The following is a 21,014-nucleotide window of genomic DNA, read 5'->3' as shown; positions in this document are numbered from 1 at the left end:
GCAGGGCGAAGGGCCCAATGTGTCCCCCCTCCAGGTCCCTGCCTTGGGCGGGGGGTCAGTGCCGCCTCTCCCTGCAGCCGGTGGGGGTGAGGAGGGTCCCCCCTTGTCTCCGCTTCCAGCCTCTCTCCCCGGTTGTCTCCCGGAGCAGCCGCTGGCGCAGCCGGTGCTGCCGGTGCGGCCGTTGCCTGGGAACGGCGCTCGGAGCCAAAGGGACGCGGGGATCGGTGTGTCGGTGAGCGAGGGGGTCCCAGGGGAGTCTCCAGGCCTGGAGGGGGCTTGGGAACGGCTCTGTGTGACCCCGGTGACACCCGCGGGGTCCCCGAGCGGCTGTTCCCGAGCTCCCGTCCTGCCCGCCGGGGCCGGGGGAGGGTTTTCCCAGGGCCCCTTCCCGCTCCCGTGAAAGTTTTCCGCGCACAAGGTTTTGGTGTTGGCTCGAATCCAGACCCGTAAAGCCGGAGATGAAGCAGCTGCCGCCCAGGAGCTGCCCAGCTGCTTATGGGGACTGGGATAAAACCCATCCAAGGGGTCCACGCCCGGCGCGGGGGGTGGGTGGGGAGGGAGCCTGAGCTCAGCTGGAATAACTGGGGCTGTGCTGGGCTTGCTTCTGCTCGGGGGAGTGTTACTGGAGCTGAAAAGGGGCTCTGGGACCTGTTTCCCATCTTCACAGGTGCCCTTTCCTCCTGCTGTGCCCAGTTCCAGGTCGCTGTGGTGCAGCCAGACCCTGGGGAAGTGTGTGTGGGGGGAGAGTATTCCGGAGCATCTCCACATCCCAGCTCCCTGGAAGGAGAGTGCAGGTGCGGGTGGATGGTTTGTGTGAAGTCACACCAGAGGAGCCCACTGAGGGAAGACCAGGAATAAGCAGCGAGCTCAAGATGTCCCAGGACAGACAGACGGCTCAGGAGATGGGTGAGCAGGTGAGGGCAAGTGGCAAGCAGGTCCCGTGGCAAGTCCTGCCCGAGACAAGATCTGGGGCAAAATCTGATGGAAACAGAGCCCCTGGATCCAGGATAGTGTCTCCCAGGTGTGTTTTACCCCAAGACATCCCAGGGGAGGGGGTCTGGGGTCTTGGTAGAGGCAGCATCTCCGTGTAGTCTCAGTCCAGCGTCAATATTTGCTGACACTTGAGCTGCCTGGAGCCACCTGAGCGGGAAGGAACCCGGCTCCTCCCTGTGCTGAATGAAATGTTATCTCACCTCCCTCGAACCAGGAACTGTCCAAGAGGGGCTTAGACCTTGCAGGAGAGATTGCTATGGGAAATCCAGTAGTCCAGCGGGGAGAGGCAAAAGCTGGTGTGGATCCCAAGAACAAGATTAAGTGGTCAGTGGTTAAACTGGGGAACCCCTGACCAGGGCTGCTGCCAACTCTGTCCCCAGGGCTGGTTAATACATTTACTGACAGGCTGGTGAGGGGCTGAAGAAGGTGGTGGTGGGATCTTTAGCCTCCCTTTCTGTCTGCTGGCCGGGCAGCAGGGCTGGGATTGCTGCAGAGCCCTTCACAGTCAGCTCAGCCCCAGCTCCAGGACCCGATTTCCCTGATTTTAACCTCAGTTTGCCATTGCTCCCTCTCCAACACATGACTGTGTGCCCTGTTGCAGCAATGAATGGGGGCATTGCTGGGGGATAGTCAGGGGGTGGACATCAGAAAGGACAGAGTTCACAGGACCTACAGGTTAGTTCTGGAGGAAAACCTGGGCATCTTAGCCCTGGTGATAGGAGCTGAGGAGATTCTGATGTGAGGTGCAGGATGCTGAGGAGGTGCAAAGAGGCCAAGGTTAGATGTGCAGAAGGAGAAGCAGCAGCTGTTGGGAAACTTTCCATGGAATTTTTTTCCCCCTGGTACAAATCCATAGGCAATTTGGACAGGAGCAAAGGACTATCTTTGTATTGGAGCCTACCCTGAGAGTGATGTAGGTTGGATCTGAGACGTGCTGGGGTTCATTCTCACTACCTGCAGGGCAGTCCCCACCCAGATCAGCCCAGGAGCCAGCACCCACCAAAATCTCTCTCCCTTTCCAAGGATCCCCTTGCTGCTGCCAAGAAGGAAGGACCACCAGAGGATGCTGGAGCAGAAGAACCATTGTGTCCCCCATCAACCCCTTCAGGGATGGGGATCCTAGACATCCTGCCCCCCAGCACCTGGGCTGGGAGCCAGGATGTCCTGGGGGAAGACATTGCTAGGACATCATGCCTGAAGGGTGCTGGGCCCCCTAAACCACCCCCAGTACTCTCTGAGCCCAAGGGGGCCATTTCCAGCCCTCACTCAGGCTGCAGGAAGCAGGACACACAGCAGAGGAGCAGTAAGGATGACCAACATGATGGCTCTTCCAGCTTGGTGTGGGGAGCCAAGCCGGGGATGTTATTCCAGAAGGACAGGGAGAGCAGCCCTCACTCTCTTGTGAGTACCAACAGGTACAGTGCCACTGTGATGGTCCACATGGCACCTGGTGCTCCCACCTCACTCTCTTCTATCACCCCACAGACCTTGTGTGGCTTTTTTGTCCTGTCTGCTAAGAGCCAGGATCTCCCTCTTCCCTGTAGAACCTGTCCTGGGTGTTTGGCTACAACAGCCGCCTGGCTGTGCACGACCTGATGGACGGGGAGGACCGGGTGCTCCTGTACGTCTCCTCCCACACAGTGGTCATCCACGATGTCCTGGGGAACAGGCAGTACCACCTGCAGGTCTGGCACGCAACCCATGCGTCTCCTTCCTCCTCCTCCCCTTTTCCCAGACTCCTTCCCTCTGGCTCTTCTCCCAGTGCTCAGGGGTCACCTACAACTTTGCCCGTGCACAGGGGTGCGTTGGTTTGCTCGTGCACTTGTCGCAGTTCCCAACACGTGGTGGTGGAAGGCACTTTGTGTGGGGTTGCAGCAGTGATCTCATGAGCAGAGCAGCTTGATGGATGCTTTAAACAGCCACAGGTCTGGAGCCTCCAAGGCTATTTGCTGCTTCCCTTTCCCAGGGCCATGCAAATGTCATTTCTTGTCTGTGTGTGAGTGAGGACAAGCGCTGGGTTGCGACTGCTGACCGAGGGCCAGACGCTCTGATCATTGTGTGGGACTCCTTCTCTGGGTAAGCTCCCAGGAACCTCCTCTTTGGAAACCCCCTATGTCTAGTAAATCACTTAGGACTGACTCCAGCCTCAGCTGAGGGTGAAATGGGAGAACACAGGGATGGACTAAAGCAGCAAAGGAGCCAAAACCAAACTTCATTGTCCTTGTATCACCCACACCCACAGAACAATGAAATGGGGCAGAACTCCCCCAGACTAAGTATATCACATCTCCAAGCTGTAGTATTTTCTTTAAAAATCCCTGGTGAGTTGTTTCCCAGCACCATTTACTTGGGAGGAAGGGATGGAGGGGACACTGAGGACCAGCCACGGTGCCGGCTGCTCCCGCAGCAGCACTGGTGTTTGTAGCCTCCCTCCCTCCCTCTCTCCTTCCCTCCCTTCCTACATCCCTTCCTCCATGCAGACCAGGGTGGGCAGTGCCGCAGATTTTGCCAAGTGATTGCCTTGAACCCCTGTGCTGCCTGAGCCCCCAGGAGGTGTTTGCTCCGTAGGGTACCGGTGCGCACCATCTTCGAGAGCCACCCGGAGGACGGGGTCTGTGCTATCACCATTTCCCGGGATGCAAAGTATCTGGTGACCATTAGTGCTGGCACAGTGCAGGTAAAGAGAATATCTCCTCTTCCATGGCTTTCCAGGATAGAGCCCTGGAAGTTTTTCCCAGTGCAGCACAGGGGAGGGGGGAATTTGGATGGGGAGAGCAGAAGAGAAGGGCAGTGGGTTTGCAGAGTGATGGCTTGATTTTGCTGAGCCATTAGAAGACAGACCTGGATTTCATTAAAGTCAATGCTGCAGAGTTGAGAAAATGCATCTTAATTTGGGATAAAAGCCTCTGACTTCATCACTTTCATTGAAGCAATTTCCAGCATTATTTCCTGAAATTAATCTCTCTGCTTCCAGGCCATGCTGGGTTTTACCCTGCTCCAGTCCCTTATGCCCCACCATCCCCTGCAGCAGGGGGGGAATGGGGTTCACCTGGCTCTCCCAAGCTCCCAGAAAGCCACATGTGTTATTTGGGCTTTTTTTCCCTTCTCTCCCAGAGAGTTTGTGTTTGGAGGTGGACTTTGCCCACCGAGAAACCCCTGTGCAGCACAGAGCTGAGGCCTGAGTTTGGGTATCAGGTGAGTGACCACAGCTGAGGGGGGCAGAGAGGCTGGACTGGGCAGAACTGGGCAGAACTGGGCAGAACTGGGCAGCCCCATCCCCCTGCTCCCATCCAGTATGGGGCTGCTGCTAGATACTGGCTGGAGATGGGAGGGAGGATCACACCCCATCCCTGGGGTAACCCAATGCGATGGAGCATCCCAGGGGGTCATCCCTGCTCCTCTGATGCCTGACAGACACGGGGTGCAGAGGGGACCCCAAGGGGGGTGTCCCTGCTCCCAGAGTAGGGAGCACAGGGAATCTGCCCTCTGTTTTCAGTTCAGTGCAGTGGAGAAGTGGGTTTTGGATAAAAGCAGATGTTTTGCGTGGAAGAATAAACAGAAAGCATCACTCAGCTTGGTGCTGATGCAATTCTCACCTTTCAATTTCAGAATTATGTAATTTTTAACCCTCAAGATCCCCATGAGTTTGTCAGCAACAGTAAAACCCAGGTGATATTTTACCTGTGGGTAAGTAGAGACATGGACAGTTGTGTTTCTGGTCCCAGAAAGGAGATGGCAGGAGGGGAATATGCTGGAGAGGCAGCACAGGCTGTGGGGTCACGTGTCTGCCCATGGCTGGGGTCACACTTTGCTTTGCAGAACTGCCCCTGCCCTCACCCACCTCGCCCTCCCCACTCCCTGCCCTCTCTAGACTCCAGGGTGGTCTTGGCAGAGTGTAGCCCTCCCTCTATTCCCACACTGGGTCAGTCCAAGCTGTGGCAGGGATGCTCTCCTCCTCTCCCACTCCTGCTTTCCTGTGGGCCCTCATGTGCCTCATGCCAGTCAGCAGCTTTTGGGAGCAGGTAGAGGGAAAGGGTGTTTTTGTGCTCTCTGGAAGGTCTTGGAGAGCCTTTCTGCCTCAGGAGCCCTGCTTTGGTCACCACGGTGTGGTGCCAGTGCCCAGATGATGGAGAGGGGACATGCTGGCACTGCAGAGCACAGCTCCCAAATCCTTGTCCTGGATGTTTTCTCTGCTTTCCCCAGGGTGATGCTGGTTTGCAGTATGGAACACCGTTCCTGAGCAACGAGGTGAGCACAGGGGGACCACAGCATGTCCCCCTCTTGGCTTTCCTCCTGGCAGCAGCACTGCCCCTTCCTATCTCCCTGACCAAAACTAGTGGCCGTGTCCCCAGCCTGTCCCCCTCAGTCTCTTGAAGGGACAAACCAGGGTTGCCTGAGCTGAGGTCAGGATGCCCCAGTGCATCTTCTCCTGGGGCTCTTGTCTCTGGTGGTCCTGCCGTGGGACAGGGAGGGAATGTCACGTGAGAACCAAGCAGAAACATCCCTGCTTGGGAGGGCAGAGCCAGCACTCAGGATGAACACATGGCCTCGCTGCTCTCCCTGCAGACCTTCAGGAGTGTGGTGGGACGCTTCAGCCAGTCAGTTTTCCATTTTAACAACTCCCAAGCTCTGACGGGCACCTCGGCCGGGAAGGTGGTGGTGTGGGATGCGGTTGATCCCCGAACTGACCCCAAGGAGCAACAGGCCAGGCCTCTCGGAATGACCCCCACCAAAATGGTGTCTCTGCAGAAGGAGAGTCTCACCGTGCTCCAGGTGTTGGAGAGGTAAGGGGGAGGCCATTTTCAGTAGCTGTAGATACAGTCCTTGTGTATCTCAGCCACAGCAGCAGCAGAGAACTACAGCCAAGTGTTGGAGTTCTAAGTCTCTTGGCAGCGTGAGAGGACCAGGAAAACTCTGGAGGAAAGTGCTGCTGGTTTGTGTCTAATTTTCCAGGGATGGATTTGGCTGGGGGGAAAAATAAGGTTGAACATCACGGTGATGTGATGCCAGCTCTGCTGAGGTGGCTCAGACACTGGCTCAGCCTCCTGGCCGTCACCGGCAGAGGGAGCAGACAGCCACCAAACGCCGCGACAGCTCTGGGGACAGAGCAGGGACAGGGCAGGGACACCACAGAGTCGCAGCAGAGCCGCTGGTTTCTGCACAGCCCTGGGCTTTCCCCCGCACGTCAGTGCAGGGCTCTGCTCGTGTCCTTGTGCCGAGAAATAGGGAAGAGATTTCCTTCTGCCTAAGGGTGCTATGCAAGAAATATTTGGGAGTTGTCAATCAGTGTGTTGGTTAATAACTTTCCCTTCCTTGCAGCTGTATAGTAACAGGTGATGTGAAAGGGCACATTAAATTCTACGATGGGGAGCTAATGCTGCTCAGCCTCTACAGCCACAGCAAAGTGGGTCCCATTCGGTCCCTCTCCTTCTCCACAACCCTTCGTGATCCTCCTGATGTCTTCCCAGCCAGAAGCCGGCCCTTCCTCACCAGGTGAGTGCCTCTTTACAAACCCAGGTCCTCTCCTGTGTTTGCCCTGCAGCTGAAAGCCGGGGAGGTGTCAGTGGAACCTGGGGAGGTGGTTTGTAACAGCTTGGAAGGTGGTCAGTGAAAGCTGCCCTGTGGGCTTCTGCCCGGTCTGGAGCAGGTTTCAACCCTGTGCCCAGGCTTTTGGGCAGGACATGGACAAGGAGGCAGGATGGAAAGGAACGTGCCCCTTTATTCCTCTTTTCCATTTGGGGTGTTTGTCCCACCTGCCCACCAGAGAGAAGCATGGGGTCTCTCCTGGGCCTCCCTCTCTGCCTGCAGACCACAGGCATCTCCTAGCAGCTGTAAACTCCAGAGGGGCTCCAGCACATCCTAAATTCTGAACTTGATGTGATGCCTTGGCACAGACACAGCGTCAGTGCAGGCAGGGTGATGATCAGCTTCTCTGTCACATCCCCGGCACACCAGGCAGTGCTAATGCCGAGCCTCCAGCTCTCTCTGGGCCCCTTAATCCCCCCCTTAAGCCCCTCCCATGGATGGCTATATCCAGTTGGATTTTATCATGGCTTGCCAAGCTGACTGGGGCAGTGGCACCAGCGCTGGGTTGCACCACCTCAACAACACAGGAGCTTGGGACAGCCCCAGCCTGGTCACCAGCCCCTCTCTGTCCCTCTGTGTGATGTAGCTGTGCCTGAGGATTTATAGGGAGTCTGCAGGCCAGATGAAGCTGTTGTGTGGCTCCATCCAGCCTGCAAACCATATGTCTGTCACTCCCGTTCAGGCTCTCCTGGCAATGTCTTTTCTCAGCCGCACGTGTTTTCCAAAGAGCCATGTGGGACAGATTCCTCTCCAGCCTGGAGCAGTGCCCTGGGGAACGGTTTGGTTTCCCTGTCTCTGGTCTCTGTTGTCTCATCCCTCCTCCTGGGTTGCTGCTGCAGCTCCTGCCGCTTGCAGCTGCTCTGGGCAGCACAAAAGGCAGAAAATCAAAGGGGAAACCTCGAGCCTGTTTGTCTCGGCAGGCTGGTGGGATCAGGAATGGCTGGAGAGCCCAGCTAAGGCACAAAAGAGGCACAGAGTCCATCAGTGCCTGGGCCAGATGTGCATGAAGTGATGGCTGTCACAGGCCAGCTGGCAAAGAGGCTGCTTTTCCCCACTTGTGCAGCCACACCTCCGTCTATGCAACTCCAGGATTCAGCCTGGAGAAGACTCCAAGGAGATCTTATAGCACCTTCCAGTACCTCAAGGGCTCCAAGAGAGCTGGAGAGGGACTTTGGACAAGGATGTGGAGTGACAGGTCAAGGGGGGAATGGCTTAATATTGACAGAGGGCAGAGTTAGGATGGATATAGGCTTGATATGGTCTAGTGGAAGGTGTCCCTGCCCATGCCAGGGGGGGCTGGAATGAGATGAACTTTAAGGTGCCTTTGTACCCAAACCAGTCTGGGATTTCTGTGTGGTCCTCTCTTATCCCTTTAACTGGGTCCAGACCCTCAGACCTCAGCCAGACCGAGACTATACATATTTGTGCATAATTATTCAGATTTCTGCTTCACACATGCCCAGTGCCACAGCGAGACCCTCTCTGCTGTGTTGGGTGAGCAGACAGGAACCATCCTGTCTGTGCTGTGGGACTGAAAATGTCCTCTGACCTTGTCCGTGGCAGGGTGGTCAATGTGGAGCCACTGACAATGGTGGCGTGGAGACACGTGAAAAGACTATTCAGAGTATCTTGAATTGCTCATTTGTCTGTCTCACGCACCAGCAACTTGCAAACAGCAAAAGCTCCCCAGATGTCATTCATCTTCTGGCTTGCCCAGCCAAGTAGAAAATGGACCTGGCTCCAGTATCTTCCTGTGACGATTTCCCAGGTTGTGAATACAAAGTGCCACCTGCCCTCCAGGTCAAGGAGGGTTTGCATGTTGCATATCACAAAACATAAAGAGATCGTCCAACTAAGTTGCAAAAAGAGACTGATGTGTAATATAGCTTGGAGGGACATGAGCCAGCGAGTCTGATTCATCAAATTCTGTTTCTCTCACGCTAAACAGGAACTTTATCCTTTCAACCTCTGATGCAACTGTGTTCCATGTTGCAACAGACAGCGCAAACTTTGAAAAAGTCCTGGAAGAGGCGAAGAAAGCTGTGAGTGCCATCGCCTGTCACCCGCAGCAGACACTGGTGGCCGTGGGGAGTCCCTGTGGGCTGCTGAAGCTGTGGGACTACCGGCACACCGAGTACCTGGCTAGCAGGATATTCCCCGAGGCTGGCATCCAGTGCTTAGCCTATGACCCTGAAGGTATCCTGGCCTCGTGACCTCCCTGTGTGACCTCCTCCCAGGCACTGGGCTTCCCGGGAGGAGCGGTGGAGCCGTGAGAGTTTTCTGGCATGTTTTCCAGGTTATTTTCTGGCCGCTGGTTTTACTGATGGAAGTGTTCACATCCTCGATGCGATTTCCCTTCAGTCCAGCTGCAAGGAACTCCGGTTCTCGCGGGGTCCTGTGACTCACATCAGCTTCTCTCACAATTCCCAGTACCTCGCGACCGCTGTAAGCTTGTTTTTTCCGCTCGGTGATTTACATGCGCTGCTCGTCCTGCAGCTTTGGGAGGGACTAGGAATTGCCGACCGTCCTGCAAGGCATGGAGGGCTGTTCCTCCCCCGAGGCTTCGTGACTCTGAAATGCTTTTCCTGGCTCAAAGAGTCACTCTGTAAAAGCGTCACCAGTCCCAGCTGCTCCGCAGAGCCGCTGCTGGCAGCGTCCCATCGCTAACTTTAGTGACAAGTCTTAGCTCTGTGTCCATCTGTAGGAAGGGCTGGAGCAGGGATTTCCTCCTGGTTGGTGCTCTGTGAGGGGGGCTGCTCCCTCCATCCCATGTATCAGTGTCAAGGCAGTGTTGAGGCAATTTGGCACAGAGATTGTAGCAACTGGTGACGATCTGTTCAAAGAAAAGATTCCCCTTTCCTGCACATATGCCAGGACACAGCAGTGGGAAGCATCTTCCTTGTGATTTCTGGGGAGTCACAGAACTCAATTTACTGCCCCTCTGTGTGAGTGCAGCAGGAGATGGCTCGGATGCTCCGGCCAGGCTGAGGACTGCTGTGGTGCTGCTGTGGTGCTGCTCTTGGGAGCAGCTGCCCAAATCTGTCTGGCCCAGTGTTTTATCCTGGCTGTGACTCTAAACCTCCTCATGGGACTTCAAAACTGAAAGGGCCAAGCTAAGCCCAGAGAGGAAGCAGGGGATGAGTGTGGGTATTGTGGCTCGTTGACCTTTGTGCTGTCATTGCAGGATGAGAAATACTCAGTGATCGTTTACAAGAAAGTCCTGCAAAACGGGCACAGATGCTGGGAACACCTGGCAGGGCTGGACTCCCACTACAAACCCATCCGGAGCATCCTCTTTGGAGTCCAGTCAGGCAGCAACGAGCCCAGGCTCCTGAGCCTCGGGGAGGACCGGCAGCTGGTGGGTGGATGTGAAAGTCTAATGGGCAGTAAAGATTTGTGGTTAAAGTGGCAGAGCTGGACAAGGACATCAAGGGAGACTCCGTGTGTGGTTCTGTGGCTCCCAACCCTCTCCCCACCAGCTCGATTGCTGGAGGTTGTTTCTCAGCCTGATCTCAGGGCTGAGGCTCTGCTACTGCAGGCTTCTCCAAGAGATGCTAAATCCAGTTAATCCACAAGGTCCAGGGTGCTGGCAGACCACAGGGGAGTTGTTTCCTTTTCTTCCCTCCAGGTTGAATATGACCTGAGCAGCAGCATCAAGGACCACCTGGTGGTCACACACAGGGACCGGGTGGAGCAGAGTGCGGTGCCCCTGTGCTTGGCCTGGTACCCACAGCTCAGCACCGAGTCCTTTATCCTCACTGCCAACAACTGCTACAAAATGAAGCTCCTCAACACAACAACCAAAATGTGCAGGTAGAGGATTGATTCAGGCCTACAGCTGCCCGGGAGCCCCATCCTGACCCTGTGTTCTCCTTGGTCTAATGACCACCCTACTCCCACCCATGAGAATGTGTTTGTACATCCGTGATGCAGATCTTGGGATGACCCCTAGGTCAGTTGTGTCCACTCTGCTGTTCACTACTATGTCATCTAGTAAGGCTGTGGCTTCAAATGGGTCTTGGTCTGCTCATTGGATTTGAGACGCAACTGTTCAACATCAGATAAAGAGACAGGAATCCAGATAAGCAAAGCACAATAATCCTTGAGCACTAAATTAATTTCTGAGCCCCAGTGTGGTCCCTTCTAGCCAGGAACCCTGTCCTGTCCTGTTCTCTCAGCCAGTAGTACAAAGCCTTTGCACCCCCACACCTCCCATATCTACCCATCCTTCCACGCAGCAGCTGTTTAGAGAAGGAAAGTGCTTTGTGAGCTCTAGAATGGATAAATATGTTGTTTGCCTTTAGAAAGACCCTTCTGGGACCAACCTATGGCTCCCCATTGGAGAAAATACAAATCCTCCCAGCAACAAGCACTGCGGACCCCAAGCAGTACTACCTGGTGTACATTACAAAGGACAAGGTATGGAGCCCCACTTGCCCCAGCTGTACAAGAGCCACCATTTGCAGAGCTGGTAGTCCTTCAGGAATTTCACTGGAGGTAAAACCATGTATAGGCTGGTCCTGCCTGAGAGCTGAGCGAGCTCCTAGGAGGAGGAGGCAGCACTGCCCCAGTGTGCAGTGCCCAAGGCCTTCTGTGGGACCCCCAGCCCTCCCAGACTCACTCTCTCTCTTTACAGGTGGGCTTGCAGATTTTGCCTGTTGATGGCAACCCCCACAAGTCCTCAGCCTTCATTTGCCACCCAGATGGTGCCTCTGACCTTGCCAGCTCCTATGACGGGCGTTACATCTTTACAGCAGGGGGGAGAGACTGCACTGTTATGAAATGGAAGGTCAACCTAAGGTGAGTATGGCAGGAAAGAGAAAGGAGTCCTGTTACCACTTTCCACAGTTGAAGCAAATGCTTTCCAGCATTTACACTGAAAATGGGGCTTTTGTCCCGTTTTTGTGCCAGGTATCTGTGTCCAGAGGAGTTAAAGCAGGCAGAGTGGTTGGTCATGGAGAGTTTCTTTGCAGGGCTCTCTTGAACATGGGTTCTCTGGAGGCAGGTGATAAAGTCCTGCAGCTTCTCTCTCCTTCCACAGCATGTGCCCACGACCAGGCCAACAAACTGCATTTGGCAAGGGGGATCATGAGGTGGAGGACAGGCCCCAGCACTCATGGAAGCAGGAGACCCACGACTCGCTGAGGGGAGCAGGAGTGAAGGCTGGCAGCATCTCTGCTCAGTCCTGTGGGCTGCCAGCTCCCAGACACCTGGCATGACACTGGGGTCATTAATAGCTTAGTAAGAGTTCAGCATGGTGGGCACGTGTGACACTGGGGATGGGGGATGGCAGTGGGGTCAGCCTACATTGTAATGACCTGTTGGGCCCCGAGCAGCTGTGTGGGGTGTCAGCTAAAACAGGAGGGACACATTTTTGGAGGGTTTTGTTCCCCTCCATGTGATGCATCTGCATAGTCATAGTGGGGATTAAGCCAGCAAACCTCTCAGGGGATGGACATAACACATATAAAATATTCCAATCTGGGAAATGGTACCCAAATGGTAAGAAGTTGGGCAGAGGATTCTGTGGTCCTTGTGAGGGCCTGGCCAGTGTGATGGGAGATTGTCAGGGTTAGGCCAGGACCAGAGCAGCAGTACTGGCTGCAGGAGGAGTGCACGGGGTGACTGCTCATACAAAAGTGTCTGCTTTCCAAATGGGATAGGCATTTGCTGGGAAATCCCCCCTGCATTTGAAGACTGGATTTAGACAAGCCACCTTAATCCTATAAAGCTTTGCTTACATGAATAAATGAGCTGCAGTAAATGGGGTGGCTGGAAGAGTGAAGGCAGCTCTAAAAAACAAGGATCTCCAGGCTCTGGCCTGGAACATCCCCGATGAACCCTGCCAGGCTTCTCCCCTCATTCTCTGGAAGTTTTCCTCTGCCAGCTCCCTCAGCAGGAGTGCCAGACGTGTGCTCCCATGTGGCAGCAAAGGCAGGATATATATTTTGGTTTCTTTGCCTGTCCAGGACAAAAGCTGCTCATTGTAGCACCTGTGCAGGGCAGAGGGCTCCCCTTTGCGGGCGTGGCTGCAGGTGTCCAGGAGATAAAGCTGACATAGAAAGGAGCTGTGAATGACAGGAAAGCTCCAGGCCAGCATGGAATGACTTCACACTTCAGGGACTGGAAAGGGAGCCTAGTCCATGGCAGAGCTGGGACAGTGTGGCATGATCTCTGTCAGTCTGTGCTGGTTTGTTTCTTTTAAATCCTGCACATCACCCTGCTAACACAGAGCACGTCTCCTGGTTTCTGGCAAATCAACCCCATGGGAGCTGGCTTTTAGCTCTCTCTCTTGTGTTTGCCTTTTGGTGTGCACCTGTGAAACCCTCACCTTCCTAGGACAAAGGCTTTTTGCTTAGGACATGTGCTGGTCCTGCATAAAACACTTCTTACAGGTACCACTCTCTCTGAGGAAAGCCCAAAGGGTGCTGAGCCAGCTCACCTTCATGTGCCAGAACAAAGGAAACCTGGTTGGGAAAGCAATGGGTTTATTTGTTTTCTTTTCCACTTTGTGTGGCTTAAGCAGTCGGGGGTCAGGATAAGCGACATTTTAAGGAAGGCAATAGAATATAAATGATCCTTCTTTATAATGGTTGGCCAGGGTCCAGGCAACATTGAATTTCTATGTAATTTGTTTTTTGAGCGAAGTTCTTGATGAGCTAATTATCATTTTATTGCTGCTTCTGGCATCTTGTGCATCTCCACTGTGTTTAATACCCAGATAACTTAATTATGAAAAAAGCATGAAGCTTGCAAAAAAACCCCAGTGGAAGCAGCACTGCCGAGGTGTGTGAGAGCTGCAGCCCTGCTGCCAGGCAAGGGGTATATTATGTGGCAATGCTACGCCATGGTTGCACTTCCAGGCTTGGTTTCTCTTTACATCTGCACAAGCCAAATGGATTCTTTTGGCTCCAACTGCCTATGAAATTGAAACAAAGAGGTGGCTACTGAGGCGCTTTCAGTCTAATGCCGACTGCACCTGCGACACCGTCACCCACCACAGCTCAGGAAGTGGAGTAATGGATTGCACTGAGTTATTGGGGAAAAATGTGGTAGATCAAGGAACAGGGAGCTTGGGTTTGTGTGGTTTATTGCAAACACCAAGCCCCGGCCTTCTCTGCATGTTCAAAATGCTGATCTAGCTAATTCATCTCCCTCAATGTCTCTATAAGGAAGCAGAAAAGCTAAATGCCAGACACCAAGTTCAAGTCCATGGAAAAGCTCCTGGCTCCCAGCCCCGTACTCATTCCACTAAACAAGAGGACCATTCAGTAATAATTAATTCCCACACTGTGCTATTGTATGTAAAACCTGTGTATGAAATATGCTGTAGAAGTGCAGCTGATGATAAAATAGCACATGGTTCAAGGCAGTGCTTTTCTTTCCTGAATTCTGAGGCCCAGGGATTTTATTTATTGAAAGTGTATGTGAACAATGACTAGAAAGGGAACCGTGAAACCTCTCCTCACATGAACCCTTCCTGTACCTTCTTTTCTCTGCTTCTGCCAGTGCCTTGGATGCTGCTGCTTTCCTGGGTGGGGAGGACATGGTCCCATTCTACAACCTCCTGGATGGTGGCAGAGAAGGCGAATTCTTCAGGGTAATTATGCTCACTGTGAACACCGTCTGGCCACATCTGGTTGGAGTTTAAGATTCATTTATACAGTCCAGCCATTCCCTTATTTTTTGTCCAGATCACCTTCAACAACAATCCCATTGATATGCCTGTTAGTAAAACCTAAAAGGAGCCTTATCTTCCACACTTGTTGTTAACTGATCTTCACAGTATTCTTTTGAATCCCTGGCAGGAACTGGAAGACTATTTTTACTATGCACAGATATGCAGCCAAGGTACGAATACACTGGAGAACAGACAGGTGTCAATGCACATTCCCTTGGAGGAAATTCCTTCTGTAATGAGAGCAATAGGATTTTATCCATCAGAGGAAGAGGTTGGTCAGTTGTTTTTATTGTTGTTATTAAAAGAAAAAAGAGCAAGACTGATTGCATTTACCAAGTTGTCCCAAGGGCCATATTCTGACCATTGCCATGTTGGATTGCTCCAGGGTATATTTGTTGGCTTTCAATGTATTTAACTGGTCTGTGTCAATACAGTAGTGGTAAGAATCCAGCAGCAAATTCCTCAAAAAGTGATGATTCCTTGCTAGCAAGTTGGGAAACCACTGGGGCTGAGCAAACCTGGAGCCTGATGGTTCAGAAGCGTTCAACAGGACGACCTCAGGGTCTTCTGGAGGTTGGGGGCTCTGCCACCACTTCAGAGGTGGGTTTCTTCAGAAGGTGAAAGTAGGGGAATGAATCTTCCTTTGGCTCCCAAGGGCAGCAGCCTCCAACCTTCCAATGTCCGTGGGTAAAGTGCTTTGGTCCCTCTGTGACTTGTACTAGTGACTGAGCAGCATGTGGTTGGTAGGATGTGGTTGAGTCCCTCCAGGTTGGATGGAGACTCAACCAGAATGTCCTATATGTGCTACCAATGTGGGTGAGAATGTCCAGCTCAATGCAGTCACTCATTTGGATGTTGACAGAGCCTCTCTTTCTTGTTCTGCTTGGGACTGATGAAAGAATGATTTTAGATGGAGACAGTGGCATTTACTCCCATGGAATGTAAAGTTCTTTCACTAACAGATAAACCCTGCAGAAGCTCTCTCTGAGGTTGCCTTTAAGGTTGCAACAGCAGAGCTTCCTATCAAACATTTCTCAGGAGCTTTTTAGCTTCACATTTAACAGCAGACAGACACAACTGATTTAATAAGGGTGCCGTTCCTTCCCCTTTTGTGGCTGTTTCTCCAAGGCAGTTTGTATTGTATACAAACCTCATTTGTAATGTGTAACCTGACAAAAGGGTAATTAAAGCACATACAAAAAAAATTACTGAATCTGATGCAAGGAGATTTAAATAATGGCCTCTTTGCACCAGCCACAGCCCTGTCACTGCAGAGGGGTTCTCCCCAGGGAAGTGGTGCATCACTGAGCTCCCTTCGTCTGCCCACAGGGGAGGTTGTTCATCTCTGCCATGGCACATGAACCCACAGGCTGCTGAGATGGTGCTGTGAGTCAGTGCCACCCCATCTGCCCAGGGATGCTCTGCCAGGAGAGCCAGCAGATGGGAGGCAGGACCTTTGTCACAGCTACCATCTAACAGACGTGCTTTGGAGCCCCCACAACCAGCAAATGTTTGTCTGAGCCAGGGCTGCTTTGCCCTGGTGTCAAGCTGTGGCATTATCCCCTCATACTGTGTTAGAGCTTTTCCTTGGGTTATTACATTTTTGCCTCTTGGGGACAAGGAGAATATAGTCCCCTGGGACATGTCTCTGAAAGAGTAATTGATAACCCCTCCCCGCCTCCCACCCCAAATTAAAATATAAACAGCGTTTCAGGCATGGAAACAGAGGTGCTAAGCTGTTGTGAAACCAGGCAACCTACAATCTGCTCCTCGAGGCAGGCAGGACAGTAATAAAATCCAGAAAGTTCGTCTCTCTGGAGTGTTTTAATATAGGAAAAGCAGGAGGGAGAAAAGGCAGCTTGGACTGACTAGCAAAGCTTTTGGGAATTGGTGTTTTTCTTTTGTAGTTCAGTGGGATTGATATAAAACCTAATCCCAGCTCAGCCAGAGCTGAGTGAAAATGACTGTTCTTGCTTGGCGTGACATTCGCTACAAGAAAAATATGAGGCTGAGATTTCCCTCTTCCCCAGGCTTCATTCAGTGGAAAAACTTGTGACACAAGGACAAAGGCCCAAGGCTGAATGCAAAGTCCTCCCTGGGGAGATCTTGCATCAGCCTCTCTTCCCGGGGAGCAGCAGGCTTGGTACGCGTTGGCACGGGGAATTCTCCCGGCATTTCTCTGCTGCCCCTGTACCTCTGAAGGGGCTGCGAGTACAATGAGGGCATGGAGCAGATGCTGCCTTTTGGACACACATCTGCACAGCTGCCAGCGGGGCTGACTCACAGCACCAGACTTCAGGAAAACCACCCAGCATGGCCAGTGCTTGCTGTTTGTCCGAGAGGAGAGCACAGGCTGTCAGCCGCACCGAGCATGTTTGGATTTGGCTTGTGCGGTGGCAGAACCTCACCAGACACGTGTCAGAGGGGGGGAAGATTGTTCGTGCCAGCCAGGGTGTGCAGCCTGGTTATGTGGGGATCTCATGCACGTGCTCCTGCAGCAGGGATGGTGTGTTTACCAGTTTGTGGTTTGCCTGCCTGCTGTCCCCAGAGTGGAGACGCAGCTGTGGCAAAGGTACTGGTAACAGCTGCAGAGTCACCGAGTGCCCGTCATGAGAGAGGAAATCCAAAATGACAACGTGCGTGCTACCCCCATCTTTACCTTATGTCATCATGTCAGCAAGTGTGTAACTGTTGGCCGTGCCCATCCTCAGCTGCCGAGTGCAGCTTCCCACTGGGATACCCCCTGTGGTACCAGTATGTGCACGGTTATGGTACATCGGCATTCACCAGATCGGAAACTGGCCCGATGCTCTGCAAAAAATGTGTAACAATCTGTCTTGTCTTGATCTTTAGATTGAAGAAATGATAAATGAGGTAAAATTCAGCAAGTACATGGATGGTGGAGAACAAGTGACAGAAATCAATTTGGAGGATTTTATCAAACTTTATATAAATCATCGACCTGCACTTGGCTTGTCGATGAAAAGCCTACAACGAGCGTTTCAGGTTCTTGGTTATGATAACGAGAAGGGAGACAAAGTTATTGACAGAGGAGACTTACTGTCTCTGCTTCAGTGCAGAGGTGAGTTATTTCGCTTCTAATATTAGTTTTATGCTTGCTAGTTCTGCCTGCAATTTCAGAACTTATTCACTGCAGCAAAAAATTAATCTGGAACTATAGTTTGGTAACCAGGGCAGGCGTGGGGAGCCGCTTGTTTTAAGATTTTAAATTGAATAATCGCATCTATTGTCTCAGCTGCTCTTCTTTTACTGCTCTGGAAATCTCTGCTGGCCTGAAGTATCTTGGCTGTCAAATGATGAGTATGGATCTTGGTAAAATGTATCCTTCTTCCAGCATGCCCTTATCTGAATCACTGTTCTCTGTTACAGTTAAGCAGACTTTGGCAAGGTAGTATAAAACTGATAAAAATGGCACAAGAAAAGAGGGGTGAAATTAGTCAGTCCTGAACTGAATCTGTGTGAAAGACTGAAAAGATGTGATGGTTTAGTTGAGCTGAATCAGGAAGAACATTGTAAATGCATGTGTTAATATAACTGTGGCCAGTGCCATAGAGTGGTAAATAACAAACTTTTATTGTCTTACTCCTGGTGTAAAAGTGCAGCTGAGCATTAAAACAGGTAAAGGGAAATGCTGGTTGACTCAGTACATCACCTGGTAAGACTCCTTGACACAAAGATCCTTGGAAACCAAGGATTCAACCAGTGTGAGAAAGGTTAGTTATTTATATGGATGGTGTGAACATCCATAAATAGATACATGAGATAGAACAGTTTCATAACAGATCTATAACCTCATGCTTCAGGGCATGAGCCGCTAACTGGGAACAAGTGCCATGTCCACATTATTCCAAGATACTAAATCAAGACTTCTCCACCTTTCTCTTCTTCCTCTATGTGAAAATGGCTACACAGACTGTGGTCTCTGCCAGGAATTCTCCAGCAGGAATAGAAGCTCAAGCAATATAGCCTAAAGTGCAATATAGCTCAAGTGCAATATAGCCTAAAGAGCTGTCTGCATCAGAATTTCTCCCTTTGATTAACATTTTTCCCCAAAATGCAACAGAGAGGCCGAATCTCCTTTTGAACTGTCCTGTTCTGTTTGTGCACTGTTCCCGTTCAAATTCCTTTCTAGTTTTTGTGCTCTCGACCCCATAAGCCATGGGCTGGCCTTGCTCTGTTGTGTACAGGAGAGCAGATGACCGAGGATGAGCTGGCCCAGTGTCTGACCACACTGCTGGGCAGGCGACCTGGGAGACGAGCATCTGAACCAGACATCTACGATCCCTCAGGTACAGGATTAGCATTCCACACAGCACAGAAGCAGGATTGCTTCAATTCCCAAATGGAACAATTTAAATTTCAAACCCATTTACCCTGTTAGGCCAAGAGAGCTGTCAAAACTGCTCAGACAGGATTGCAAAAATAGTCACAGAGCTACAGATTGTCCTTCATCCACGCAGCAATCACACGGGTGTATCTAAAAATAAATGGACAATGAACTATAACTGGGGCCTGACAAGATTACATTGCTGTTTATCTGCTGGCTGGAACTGAAATTAGAAACACACAGGGAAATCCCAGAGCTGGTTTCACCCAGGCAGCAGTGCCCACTGTAACAGAGCTGTTGGTAACGACTGCATTTGTCTGCAATTTATGTCCCAGTCCACACCAGTCTGGAACAGCAAATTACAGCATCGATTTCAGCCAAGTGGCTGTATTTAATTGCCCATTGTAGTTGGAACCGCATTTTCGTATGATTTGTGTCCCAGTCCCCACCAGTTTGGAATAGCATCTGTTTAGGGTCATTGGAATGGGCAGCACAGAGCAAAGGTGCAGCTCCTGAAGGGAACTGCCTGGTGCTGCAAAGCAACTTCGAAATCCCTGAATTCCTTAAGGTCCTGAAATCACATTAAATTGCTGGAGTGTAAAAGTTGTCCCATGACCCCTCTCAGGCAGGGACTTGCTGCAAGGTGAGACTTGCAGATTCGACAGGTTCCTGATATAAATACATAAAATGTTAAGCAAGTAAACCATCGCTTTTTTATGGTTACTTCACTTACAAATTTTACTGACCTGGAAAGCCATTTTTATATCACTACTGTGTGTCTTGTGGTGTTGTTACTGCTCTCCAGGTGCAGCAGCTTTGATTGAAGAAGAAATTCCAGAAGAAATCACAGCTGAGATATTTGCTGCTGACATTCTTGGCTTACCTATTGCTGCACAAGAAAAAAAGAACGGAAGGAAAGAGGCGAACCTCTGATCTACAAAGACTCGGAATCACAGCTGCCACAAGGTTTTCTGTTCGTTCCTTCTTTCCAGACTCCTCTCCTCAAATATCTGCAAAATTTGTGTTTTATGTTTATTAGAAAGTAAAGGTCACATAGTTGCATTTCAGTCAAACTCTAGAATAAACCCCCAGTTTAGCACACGCCACAAACCTGTAATTTCCCACCTATGTAGGGAAACGCTGGGGTGGCTGTAGAATGAAGCAGGTGGCCACCCCAGCCTTGGCTGGAGCCTTCCTAGAATTTATTTCAGGTGGGTTTATGCCAGATGCAGTCTATTTTCATTATGTTAAGACAGTATTCATTTGTGAAACCTGACAGCAGAAGAGCGATGTAAAAGTACTGTATTGATTAAATACATTGATAAATGCTTGGACGGGTTAGAATGGATTTGTAATTATAAATCCAACAGACCCCGGTAAAGAAAGGAACGCTGTGATGTACATTAAAATCAGGTTTCCCTTTTGGCCTTTAAAACTGACTTTTTCTTTCTGAAAGTAGTAATTCCAATTAGTAGTGTAATACCAATGGGACGGCATCGCACTGTGTGTGTATAAACAGCATAATGAGGCTGATACAAGTTGCTGTAGAAAGATCAGTGAAGTGCTGTTGAACACGGCTTCCTTCTTTACATCATCCTCGGCATCAATTTGAATAATAATGTAGGCCCTTAAGAAGCGTTCCTTTCAGAGGCAATGTTTTTTAAACAGAGATCGCTGTTGTGTACTGAGAACATCTGTGATTGTACAATTAGCAAGAGCAGCAAGGTGTGCACTAGGGGGAAGTTAATGAGGGAGTCCAGCAGTAACAGGACCAGAGAACGCAGGTCTGTGACAAACGTCCTGCAGAGCATCACCTCACATGTAACTCTGCCCCTTTACTCTTTATGTTCATGTACTTCCATGGATCTGCGTTGGAGCTGATCCTCCACTGCTTAAAAGCAGTCTAATTCCACAAAAATTATTGGAATTATTTAAGGCAGCTGAGAAACGTTATGACAACTGTGGGAAAAAAAACAAAATGTGCTTCTTATAGGTTTATGTTATTATTATGATTTATTTATCCCATTTTGCAATCGGATATGTCTGTCACGGATTGGCCTCATAAGCCACCAGCGCGCCTGTAGCAAATGTGGATAGAGCCTTCCCAAATCTTCGTTCGCGAAGCCCAGCCATGATGATTATCCCATTTAAGGAGGGATATTTTGCTAACAGAGCATATCGCCCATCCCTGCACTCTGGGTCTGCCACAGCAACTGGCACAAGGGCGGGATGTGCGTCTGTCACACATAGAGCCCTGGGGCTGCCCTGCACAAAAATAGGTATTATTTCTATGTAAAGTGCTTTGAGCTTTTTCTAAAAGCCCCTCCAGTTCTGCTTTGCAATAAAATTTAGTTTTGCCCAGGATGCTGTTAGACTGCACTGGTTTATCACAGAATCCATCAGGTT

General features: G+C 51.1%; 1 protein-coding gene across 3 annotated transcripts; it reads left to right on the top strand.

Moving 5' to 3' along the window:
- The first annotated feature begins 2 nt into the window (after nt 1-2).
- Nucleotides 3-19,937, top strand: CFAP251 (cilia and flagella associated protein 251). 3 transcript variants are annotated; one of them, XM_064675060.1, is made up of 22 exons: nt 3-232; nt 668-914; nt 2,017-2,394; nt 2,538-2,678; nt 2,960-3,069; nt 3,562-3,670; nt 4,108-4,188; nt 4,603-4,680; nt 5,197-5,241; nt 5,560-5,777; nt 6,313-6,486; nt 8,528-8,775; nt 8,876-9,024; nt 9,764-9,937; nt 10,208-10,392; nt 10,884-10,998; nt 11,216-11,379; nt 14,089-14,179; nt 14,388-14,531; nt 17,114-17,342; nt 18,469-18,570; nt 19,414-19,937. In XM_064675060.1, the coding sequence occupies exons 1-22, from the start codon at nt 18-20 to the stop codon at nt 19,539-19,541; spliced, it is 3,525 nt and encodes a 1,174-aa protein (XP_064531130.1). In that variant the 5' UTR covers nt 3-17; the 3' UTR covers nt 19,542-19,937. The 3 variants fall into 3 exon arrangements, with proteins under 3 accessions (XP_064531130.1, XP_064531129.1, XP_064531131.1); XM_064675059.1 differs by having other exon boundaries at nt 10,884-11,076; XM_064675061.1 differs by having other exon boundaries at nt 168-232; nt 694-914; nt 10,884-11,076.
- Nucleotides 19,938-21,014: the final 1,077 nt, after the last annotated feature.

The sequence above is a fragment of the Pseudopipra pipra genome, chromosome 18 (assembly GCF_036250125.1).
Source record: "Pseudopipra pipra isolate bDixPip1 chromosome 18, bDixPip1.hap1, whole genome shotgun sequence".
In the NCBI taxonomy this organism is placed as follows: Eukaryota; Metazoa; Chordata; class Aves; order Passeriformes; family Pipridae; genus Pseudopipra; species Pseudopipra pipra.
The sequence above is the reverse complement of the archived record's forward strand: the minus strand, read 5'-3'. Positions and strand labels throughout refer to the sequence as shown.

Bases quoted from the DNA above. Each gene is read 5' to 3' on its own strand.
- CFAP251 (XM_064675059.1), top strand. From the start codon at position 18: ATGTGTCCCCCCTCCAGGTCCCTGCCTTGGGCGGGGGGTCAGTGCCGC. The intron at 233-667 runs GTGAGCGAGGGG...CCATCTTCACAG, and splicing joins ACGCGGGGATCGGTGTGTCG to GTGCCCTTTCCTCCTGCTGT. The intron at 18,571-19,413 runs GTACAGGATTAG...ACTGCTCTCCAG, and splicing joins AGACATCTACGATCCCTCAG to GTGCAGCAGCTTTGATTGAA.